General features: G+C 42.3%; 1 protein-coding gene across 1 annotated transcript; it reads left to right on the top strand.

Moving 5' to 3' along the window:
* Positions 1–1,870: 1,870 nt before the first annotated feature.
* Positions 1,871–4,755, top strand: LOC147892117 (uncharacterized). The gene is made up of 3 exons (XM_087388444.1): positions 1,871–2,758; positions 2,885–3,349; positions 3,514–4,755. The coding sequence occupies exons 1-3, from the start codon at positions 2,200–2,202 to the stop codon at positions 3,996–3,998; spliced, it is 1,509 nt and encodes a 502-aa protein (XP_087244570.1). The 5' UTR covers positions 1,871–2,199; the 3' UTR covers positions 3,999–4,755.
* The last annotated feature ends 7,020 nt before the right edge of the window (positions 4,756–11,775 follow it).

Genomic DNA, 11,775 nt, shown 5'->3' on the forward strand with positions numbered 1-11,775 from the left:
TTCTAGAGGTACATGCATGCAGGTGATGTCCCATTTTCGCACGCGTGTGTGTGTGTGTGAGAGAGAGAGAGAGAGAGAGGTTCTATTTTTTTGTGTCAACCAAGGGGCGATTAACAAGTATTATTGTGGGAAGTTTAGTATTTAGGAAAATTATGGATGGAAGAGTTTTATCTTTAAAAAATTATAACCCATGTACCATGGTGATGTTTGTGGAAAGTGCACTAGCTTCCGGAGTCTTAGGTGAGTACGTATTTGCATTGAACCCGCATTGAAGGACCGCTTTTTGGATATTCTCATTATCTTGATTGACATTTTGTGCTTGAGAATATTTCATTTTGTCAAGGAGAATAGCATAGCATGGATAGTTGACGTGTGAACTTGCTTTTGTGTGTGACCAGGTATGACCTGGTTGAGAAGTGGTTTGCCAAAGAGCCTCGAGGTGAAAGGGAAGGTAACGTATGTTTGGATATGGAAGGTTGGAACGGAGGGGAGTTAGGTGGAAACGTGGACAAAAGAGAGGCCAGATAGCTTATGTTGGGTGGAAAGAAGTTGGGTAGCGTGTGGGAACTGAGTTTGGTTTGTTATTGGTTTGGAGGAAGATTTGATGATGGAAGCTTGACTAATCACGTTGAACGGTTGCAAGCTTGAGTCTCTCTGATTCATATGTATTTAGCGTTCCTCGTTTTGTCCGTGTGTCTTGCCGATTATTTGTTTGTAGTTTTCTTAGTTTTCTTCGTATGGACTCTGGAGTCTTCTGTTAGATTTAAAGAATTGTGAACTTGTCCAACATCCACGATGCATCGGTGCTTACTATAGCGTATTTTTTCTTGGTCGTGACGCTTGTTTATGACGAGTGCGCAATGATGGTTTTCCCTGGGAGGAGGCAACGCAAAATGTAATAATACTAATTGCCTTGCTTCACGCTGCAGCAGTGGCGACAGATTCTTACTTACTTGCATGATTGAACGCTGTAGAATTGACCAGGCAGATGCATGGCAAGCGCAAGGCATACCTAGGCATAGCATCATAGCATGGCATCCAGGTGCAGCCCTCAAATTTGAAGGGTAGCCTAGAATTTCATTTTGAAGGGCACTTTAAGAGTTATCCTTCTTGTAAGTTACTTTTGAAGGGTGACGTGGCATTTCCTTTGTAATTTTTCCCAAAGCGGTCCTTCTTTTGAAGGTTGATCTCTCTATTTCCCTTCTGGGGAAGGGTAAAAACCCCTTTGAAGGGTGTTGCAGCCTTCAAATTTGAGGGCTGTCCAGGTGACCAGGTCCCAGGAGACTGAGGAGAGGTAGTTTAACGGCGTTATCGCGGGTGTGTTCCTTCCAGGAAGCATAGGTATTTTACCGCATTAAGCGAATGCACGAGAGGCTTGACCAACGGAAAAAGATAAGAAAAGAGAGTTCTTTACGTGAGATCTGGCACTGGTTCTTACGTGGAGAAGGTATACATGATCATTGATGAGGTTGCAAAGGCTTGAGAAAACAAGGGAGGGAGAGAGACAGATATAAAGGGATAAGTGCTAATAGCTATCTATTGCTTCGAGAGGAGCAAGAGCGTGTGAGAGAGGAAAGCTGAGAGAGCGCTGGCCGAAGTTTCCAAGTTGTTTGCTGCTTGATCTGAGATGAGAGGGATTTTCCAACTTGTTTGGTGCCGCTGATAGGAGAGTCTCGGGAACGGAGTGCGTGTTTGGCTTTCCCGAGGGCTGTCTGTCATGCTACAGCTTGTCATTGAAGCCATTGTCCTCCTCTCTGATAGAGATGAAGACTGCTCACTGAATAGGTAGAGCGAGGGAGTGAGCCTCTCTATTTATTCGTCTACCTCACGAGCCTCCTTCATCACAGCTTGCTCTTCTGGTAGGCTTGCTTAAGCCTCACTCATATGTTCGTCTCAGTGATAGGAACGTTTTTTAGCATGGAAAACTGCTGCTGATGAGAGAGAGAGAGAGAGAGAGAGAGAGAGTTGTATTCGGTTACTTGCTTGTTGCTGCGCTGCTTCGCCTTCCTCCTCGCTTGCCTTGTCTTCAATCTGCTGCTCCTTGCACCTTCCTCTATTTAACACCGACCTCGTACCCCCCCCACCTTCCTCTTGATCCATCCCAGTTCCTCTTCCTTTTCATTCGTCTCGTCACTCTCCCTGTTCCATCCTTCCCATTCCATCGTCCCTCTCCCTCTCTTCCCCCTTAGTTTCCCCTCCATGACCTTCCCCCCAGTCCTCCTCCCCCCCCCTAGCACCATGTGCTTGCCACCAGCCCCTCAACTGATCGGCCCCCAGCCCTTCTGGACCCCCCTCGACTCCTTCTCACGCTCGCTCACCCCCCCTGCTGCCAGCTTTGCGCATCGATTCAATCCGGGTGATGGGCAGGGCAATAGGGAAGCCTCGCTGACTAACTTCTTGGGGAGTATCCCTTTGGTGGAGAGATGCTCTCAGAGTGGGTCTAGCCAAGGTAGAAGCGAGATTGCATTTCAAGAGCTGAGCCCTCCCGCTGCTTCTTGGACGCTCCAGTCCGTCGAGAGTTCGACTGGCAACGCTCAGAAGAATTTGCTTTATAGTGACGACGAAACCGACAGGACGTCGTTGGAAGAGCTGAAAAGCTCCATTAATCTCACCCAGAAGGAGGTTGACAGCGTACAATCGAAACTTTGTGCACGTGGTCATTGGAGGCCTGCGGAAGACGAAAAGCTCAAGGAATTGGTTTCTCAGTTCGGGCCTCAGAATTGGAATTTGATCGCCGAAAAACTGGACGGCCGATCAGGTATGTTTTAGAGAATTCAGGTATTGGCAAAGCAATGCCATGTATTGACTACAGCGTTTGCGAATCTACCTAGGTTACATGAAACATTTCGACAGCATTTCTCTAATCTTGCCTCGCATTTTGCAGGTAAGAGTTGCAGACTGCGCTGGTTCAACCAGTTGGACCCTCGTATTAATCGAAGGCCGTTTAGCGAAGAGGAGGAAGAAAGGCTTCTCTCTGCCCATCAATTCTATGGCAACAAGTGGGCTATGATTGCGCGATTGTTCCCAGGGAGGACTGATAACGCGGTGAAAAACCATTGGCATGTGATCATGGCTAGACAGTGTAGGGCACAGTCAAGGTCTTACAGAAGGAAAAGATCCGATGTAGAAAGGCCAGAGAGCAGAATGCTGTTTGGAACCCAACTCGCGCCCAACTCTGTTCGTGACCGGGAGGAGTCAAGCCAGTGCAGCTCCTTTCTCAAACGTGAGAGGGAGAATGTTATGCTTACATCCAGTGAACTCGATCGAAATAAGGGAATCTCAGGCTCTGGACAGAGTGCTACGCCGGCTCAAACGATCGGAGGCCTACAGCGTCTTGATACAGCTGTTGGTAAGCCAAATCAGTTGCTGCAATTTGCGAAAGCTTCTTCGTCATTTTGTGAGTAGCGTGGAAGATGGGTTTCGTGCTTACCGCTCCAAATTTGCGAAAGCTTCTTCGCCATTTTGTTGAGTGGCGTGGAAGAAGGGTTTCTTAACGATTGTTTCTTTTTGCAGGGTCGGCATATGCAATGTATGATAAACAATCAACTGTATCGAACTCGTTCTGGTCGAATGACGGAGTCTCCGCCGATGTAGAAATGGAGAGACGCTCTTCACTCACCAACAACGGTGGGGAATTCTCTCAACGTGCTCCAAACGTTGTGGGTAGCGCCTTACCAGCATGGCTTGCGAAACCTCCTTTGAGCGGCAATAGATTTACAGATAGAGCAAGCACCGATTGGCTCGTCAAAGGCGTATGCGTTGTGGAGGGCAGGCAACCAGAAAGCAATCACTCCAGTTCGATGCCTTCGCAAGGGCTATTTAAGGGTGTGGTGCGGGGATGGGAGATAATGGAGACCTCGACGATGTGCGGTGTCAACGATTCGAGAGCGTCGACCTTGATGGGCAGCGGCGTTACGCAAGAGGATAGTCGAGGCGACACGAAAGGCGATGTGCAGGAGCCGGCGTTCATAGATTTTCTGGGCGTGGGGGCAAGCTGAAGATGGATCATGTTCGTGGTTGCATGGAGGCTTGCCGAGCAAACGTCGCCTTCGATTCGTGAGTGTGGACGTCGTAGGAGCAAGGCGTCTCGGCTGTTGTGCGAGGGAGCGCGCAGAAGCTACCAGTGCTGCATGCGTGCATGGGAGCTAAATCTCTCGTGCAAACGGGAGAGACAATGCAGGCGATGAGAGGTACTGATGCGAGGGCGTTAGTGCAAGGCGGTGGGGAAGAGAAGCGTTCGTTGTTGTTGTTGATGATGTGAGGATGGAGGTACTGTTGTTGGAGGTAACCATGAAACCTTTATCAAAGCTGCTTCGTTCCTCCATGAAAGCCTGATCAAAGCGTTGTTCCTCCTTGAAAGCTAGCTTCGTTCCCCAAAGCTTCGTACCTCCATGAAAGCTTCGTCCTTCCACAAACAGACACAAATGAAAGAAGAAAGAAGAAAGGAGGCTATAGGAGGAGGAAAACAGTTGTGAATATTTGTGTCTATCTCAATGCATGCAGGATGCTACCTCCCGTCCTTAACAAGTACCGATGACTCTCTATCTACATCTTGACTTGAACGTTCAAAATTTGACGGTTCTTGCCGTTCAAAATTTGAAGGTGATTAGGCGTTCTTTATCGTTTGGATTCTCTCTTCAGCTCGACATTTTTAAGATAGCTCAGTGCAAAACAATGGCAGCATGACTTCACTCTGCCCATCTCTGCAGCCTGCAAGCCTCAAGGCCTTCAATCCTGGAACGTTTCAAACTTAAAAATCATTTTGTTTTTATCCAAACAATTACGTACCGTGGGCCGTAACCCATTGTATAGATCGCCTTCTTGGTGGAATGTATCGCTACGTTCAACGTTAATTCAACGATCGCATTTGTTTTAGGTACTACAGAACAAAAAAGCTTTTGCTCAATATTTGCCGTCTGATTCTGTTCTTTAGAAAGTCTTAAACAAACTTGAATTCATTTTGTTTTATCTAAGCAGTTATGTACCCAATGTCCAATGTATAGATCGCCTTCTTGATTGAGCATATGGGCACGCCCAACGTTAATTCAACGCTAGCACTAGCTCTTTTTTGTTTTAAGCTATTAAAGAAGTACAATATAACTTTGCCCAATGTTGGCCGTCAAGATTCTCTTCTTAACCTCGTCTTAAACAAGGGCACAACGGCCAAAGGTGGAAGGATGTACATAAAACATGGCCAAAGCTCTAAATTGTGATTATAATAATGTATCAGGACAAGATAACTAAATTGTGATTATAATAATGTATCACGACAAGATAACGAGAAGCCTTTGATCTAGATAGATGGTACGTGATGGTAGAGGTATGGAAGTTTACCATAACAATGTCCACGACTTTGTCTTAAACTAAGAGGATGTAGATACCTTCCATGTTAAGGCATAGAAGTAATATTCTACCACTTTGTATCAATGAAGCTAAGGTCTAAATCCCTATTCCCACTAGGGTAAAGGGGCTACTAAAAAGGCGAGTGCCTTTAAAATGTCAGTAGCCCCAATAAGAAGACATGCGCCACCTAATTTTGTGCATGCTACTCATAAAAAAGATGATGTGTCAAGCTCTCCTTGCTAAACTCAACGTTTATTCAACACTAGCATTAGCTCTCTTTTGTTTTAAGGTTTTAATTCAACCCTCGCATTTGTTTTAGGTACTATAGAACAAAAAATCTTTTGCTCAATGTTTGCCATCCTGATTCTCTTCTTTAGAGAATCTTAAACAAACTTGAAATCATTTTGTTTTATCTAAGCAGTTCTGTACCCAATGCCCATTGTATAGATCGCCTTCTTGGTTGAACATATGGGCACGCTCAATGTTAATTCAATGCTAGCACTAGCTCTTTTTTATTTTAAGGTATTAAAGAAGTATAATATAACTTTGCCCAACGTTGGCCGTCCCAATTCTCTTCTTTACGTGGTCTTAAACAAGGGCACAACGGCCAAAAGTGGAAGGATGTACATAGCTAGATTCTGTTTGCCCTTCACTTAAAAGATGGCCAAAGCTCTAAATTATGATTATAGTATTGTATCACAATGAGATAACAAGAAGCCTTTGATCTAGATAGATGGTACGTGCTAGTAGAGGTATGGAAGTTTATCATAACAATGTCCACGACTTTGTCTTAAACTAAGAGGTCTATGTACAAGCATGAAAGCAAAAACCCCTAATGTGGATACCTTCCATGCTAAGGCATATAAGTAATATTCTACCACTTTGTATCAATGAAGCTAAGGACTAGATCCCTATTCCTAAGAGATAATTTGAATCCATTCTATTGAACACACATGATATAGGGTGTTTTTAAATGGTAAATCCCTTGAGTCCCATTCTTATACTTAGCTTCTAATAGAGGCACAATCCGGAGCACAATCCAAGGCCTATTGTGGTGGACTAGATTGCTTATACAATAGAGGCTGGGGTGTTTTTCGAATCTCTTATGGAGGAGATCTCTTTGTGGGTTTTTTATGGGCCTCATCTTAATTTTAAGGGAATAATATATGTGTTTTTGGGAAGTTTGAAGATACAATCCTAGGGAAATTATGATGTGTTGCAACATTAGTGTCTAAGTCAACAGTTATTAAAGTTTTGAATTTATTAAATATTGTCAAAGTATTGAATTTGTTAGGTAAGAGAAGGATTGGAGAGGGGATGAAAATGATGTGCAACCACCTAAAGCAGAATCCTAAAGAAGATTTGACCCTATGGGAAAATCTTTATGATCTTAAGCTGTCAAGATTTTGACAAGTCTAAATGTCCACAATATTGATTATGGAGCATCCTAAATTTTATCCTCATAAAATGGAAGAGGTTTGACCTTGTAGCCAAATCTGCATTATTCCCAAAGCCACAAAATCCTAATGTCAAATGTATTTCCCTTTGCCACAATGCCAAGTCTTTGTCACATTGTTTACCAAGGGATCAGAATGAAAAGTTGGTGGATGTGCATCGACGTTAAACACATACAACAAGGACCAGATGGACGTTTTGACTGTGTGGCCTAATCTTCATGATAGGACCAAAGCTTCTTGAATAATGTAGCCAAAGTTTTCTCCATCTAGCTATGATAGGACCAAAATCAAGATGAGTGTAATACTATCAAAAGTTTATGCCACAAGGCCACAAGGTTTCTACCTTTTGGCAAAAACCTTGGTGGATGTGCATCCCCCTAAAGCAAAATCCTGAAGAAGAATTGACCAGGTGGCTAAATCTTTGTGATGGCCAAAACTTTGTCACATCCTGTTTTCAAGGTTTTTGCCTTCTGGAAAACACCTTGGTAGATGTTCAACCTCCTAAAGCAGAATCCTGAAGAAGATTTGACCCTATGGCAAAATCTTTATGATGGCGAAAACTTCTTAAGTTGTCAAGATTTTGACAAGTCTAAATGTCCACAATATTGATTATGGAGCATCCTAAATTTTATCCTGACAGGAACAATTCCTAATGAGTGTACTTTTCTCAAAAGTGTACCTTGTCACATCTTGTTTCCAAAATATGGGGATGCAAAGTTTTCGCCTTGTGGAGAAAACTTTGGTAGATGAGCACCATCATAAAATGGAAGAGGTTTTACCTTGTGGCCAAATCTACATGATTCCCAAAGCCACAAAATCCTAATGTCAAATGTACTTCCCTTTGCCACAATGCCAAGACTTTGTCACATCCTTTCCAAAGGATCAGAATGCAAAGCTGGTGGATGTGCATCCACATTAAACAAGAACCTGGAGAAGGTTTAACCATATAGCCAAATCATGATGATGACCAAAGCTTCTTTAATCGTCAGGATTTTGACAAGGTTTAACTGTCCATAATGGCTAGACAACACGAGGTGGCTAAAACTTGATCACTAAATAAAATCCTGATGAGTGTACTTCCATCTAAAGTTTATGCCACAAGGTTAAAACTTTGTCAAATCTGTTTCCAAAGGATAGGGATGCAAAGATTCTACCTTGTGGCAAAAACTTTGGTGGATGTGCACACAGATACAACAAGGACCTGATGGAGGTTTTGACCGTGTGGCCTACCCTCGATGATAGGACCAAAGCTTCTTGAATAAGGTAGCCAAAGTTTTTTCCATCTAGCTTTGATAGGACCAAAATCAAGATGAGTGTAATACTATCAAAAGTTAATGCCACAAGGCCAAAACTTTATCACATCCCTTTTCAAGGTTTCTACCTTTTGGCAAAAACCTTGGTGGATGTGCATCCCCTTAAAGCAGAATCGTGAAGAAGAATTGACCAGGTGGCTAAATCTTTATGATGGCCAAAACTTTGTCACATCTTGTTTTCAAGGTTTTTGCCTTCTGGCAAACACCTTGGTAGATGTGCAACCACCTAAAGTAGAATCCTGAAGAAGATTTGACTTTGTGGCAAAATCTTTATGATGGCCAAAACTTCTTAAGTTGTCAAGATTTTGACAAGTCTAAATGTCCACAATATTGATTATGGAGCATCCTAAATTTTATCCTCATAAAATGGAAGAGGTTTGACCTTGTGGCCAAATCTGGATGATCCCTAAAGCCACAAAATCCTAATGTCAAATGTACTTCCCTTTGCCACAATGCCAAGACTTTGTCACATCCTTTGTAAGGAATCAGAATGCAAAGTTGGTGGATGTACATCCACATTAAACAAGAACCTAGAGAAGGTTTAACCATATAGCCAAATCATGATGATGAACAAAGCTTCTTTAATTGTCAGGATTTTGACAAGGTATAATGGTCCATAATAGCTAGACAACACGAGGCGGCTAAACCTTGATCACTGAATAAAATCATGATGAGTGTACTTCCATCTGAAGTTTATGCCACAAGGTTAAAACTTTGTCAAATCTTGATTCCAAAGGATAGGGATGTAAGGTTTCTACCTTGTGACAAAAATTTTGGTGGATGTACACACACAACAACAAGGACCTGATGGAGGTTTTGATCGTGTGGCCTAATCTTCATCATAGGACCAAAGCTTCTTGAAGTGTGTGGATTTTGACAAGGTCTAAATGTTCACAATGGCTGCACAAAAGAGCAACCTTTCTTTGATAGGAAGAAAATCCTAATGAGTGTACTTCTTAAAAGTTTATGCCACGAGGACAAAACTTTGTCATATCCCATTTCCAAAGAATGGGGATACAAAGTTTCCACCTTGTGGCAAAAACTAAGTAATAAATTTTGGACATTAGGTCAAACCTTGTTGAGAATGAGAGAGAGAGAGAGGGAGAGTAAAAAAATCTTTTGTTTCTAGTATCATTGCTAAAAGAAAGTTTGCACGTATCTCTCAGGTCTGTATCCATGGCACCCAAAGTTTCATCAAAGAAGAACATTCAAGACATTGATGGTGTCAATGGCGATAGTGTTTATGAATGGTATTTGGATGTCGATGATAATCGTGGGAATATGACACCAAATGTTAACTTATTCGTACTCAAGGATCCTAGAATGACTTTTGAGCAAGCTGGCGACACAGATGATGTGTCTGATGGAATTGCAGGGAAAGAAGGAGTGGCTTGCAATGTGGTGAAGATGAAAGGGAAGAGTATAATATATAAACTTGATCCATCGGCCTTTGATTTCATATGTATTACTAATAAGGATGAGTACTCTTTGAAGAAGATGGGGTGGAATGTGGTAGAGGAACTTGTGTGCCCCGAAACAATTTCCTTGGCATTTCATGCTATTAAAAACAATGAGCTACTTGTTTCTCGTCGAAAGGAAGGTAGGCAAGCAAAGAGGCAAAAGATAGATGAGAACAGTTCTTTAAAAGTTGATGGTGGAGGTTCTTTGAAGGGTAAAGAATCATATGATAAGTCAAGAAATGATAGCATTGGTGGCAGTGGTGTTTCTAAAAAACAAGTTATGCAATTCACAAAGCCCCTTGATTCTCTGCCCCTTGAATTTTCATTCCATCCAGAGAGAAGTCAAGACAATATGCAGATCGAGTCTCTAAAAAAATTAAAGAAATGAGTAAAGATGGAGGGTGGACTACATATCTATGAACAATACTTCCCATTTGGATCTAGCACAGAGTATCCTATCCCAGTTGATAGGTGTTCATAAGCACTGCCACTCTATGCATATCGAACTCTTTGTTGGGACTATGTAAAGAAGCTAGGTGTGGCTTTCTAGAGAAATCCAGTGAACCCAGCAACTGTAGCATATGTCATGCCATTTGTAAATGATGGCAATCTAGCCTCGCCCTTGAAGAAGGAAGAAGTGCAATCCAACAAGCTTGAAACATATAACTATTGGATAATATCAGGATTGCATTCTATCACATTTGCAAAGCTATACATCAAGGGGACATCTATACGGTTTCTTCAAACAAAGCATATGTATGCATTCAGAAATTCAAGAATTCTTGTCGATTGCCCTGTAGAAAAGTGCATTGAGATATCACGGATGACAAATATGGAATCACACCAAGTAATGAAGAATGCCCCTTACCTTGAGCAGATCTAGCAGCTAAGAGACCAATGGATAGCATTCGGGTCTCCATCAAAACCACAACAAGGCCTTCCAAAGAATAGTTCATTGAGACAGCCATGGGAGGTAAGGGTTCTTGGATATAATACCCATCTTCTTTCATCTTATTTGAATCCGATTTGAAGTAGAGATTTTGCCGTGTGGTCAAATCTTCTTATATGTTGCTTGTCTTAACACTAAGTTTTCCTTTTGCAGAGATTTGTGCAATATGTGGGTGAGGAATTTACACAAAGGGATAGCCACATGGTGGTTAGCTCTAAGGGAATATTTGATGGGTGGGTTAACATTATGAAAAGATATGCCAATCTTGAGCTCCCATCGCAAGATGATGTCTTAGGAAAGAAGGGGAGACAACCCTCACCATCAATATTTCGTTGTTTAATGGGCCTTACAAAAGATGGGCAAAAGATGAGATAAGATCATTGCAAGGTGAGATCAACCAATGAAGTATCTTACTTCTAAGAAACAAATGAGACAGCGAGGATAAGCTTGATATGGATACTAAGGTCGGGTTGATGAAACAAGACCAGGTGCTTCAAGATGAGCTTGTTGTCCTTTTCATACCACAGAAGACTAAAGCTACACTAAAGCCTTGGGATCAACTAGTAAAGGATTATGACATTGACAACAAGGTTTATTTCAAGTTTGTGGCCATTTGTAGTGAGTGGGTATGTGTTGACTCTGTGCCAACATGGACTTAGGTAGAATAGAATGTGTGTGTAGAGTAGCGGCAAAGCTCTGCTTGTACTTACATAAGGCTAGAAATAATCCCTCTTAGGAATCCAATTTGCATGTTCTACATGCAAGTTCTACATATGACTTGTACATGCGAGTTCTACATGCAAGTTCTACATATGACTTGTACATGCGAGTTCTACATGCAAGTTCTACATACGACATCTACATGCAACTTCTATATGCGAGTTCTACATGTAGAAAGAGAATATATTACAACTTCTATTTGCGAGTTCATGTAGAAAGAGAATGTGTTACAACTTCTACATACGACTTCTACATGTAGAGATAGAATGTGTTACAATTCCTACATGTAGAGAGAGAAGCTCTCTAACTTGTATAAATACCCCATAATGGAATGAAGCCCGCACTCTTTGGGGCATTGTATTGAGTTCTACTTTGGCATTCCAAGCAATTGTCTCAAGTGTCCATGCTTCCTTGCACTCCACGTCCAAAAGCATGTCCTAACCTTGGAACTCCTCCTCCCCTCTCCTCCAACCTTGCAACCCATCCTCTCCCTCTCCTCCTCCCTCCTTCTCCTCCCTTCTCCTCCTCCCTCT

Source organism: Dipteris shenzhenensis, chromosome 17 (genome assembly GCF_047967505.1).
Source record: "Dipteris shenzhenensis isolate YYH24624 ecotype China chromosome 17, Dip_SZ_1.0, whole genome shotgun sequence".
Taxonomy (NCBI): domain Eukaryota; kingdom Viridiplantae; phylum Streptophyta; class Polypodiopsida; order Gleicheniales; family Dipteridaceae; genus Dipteris; species Dipteris shenzhenensis.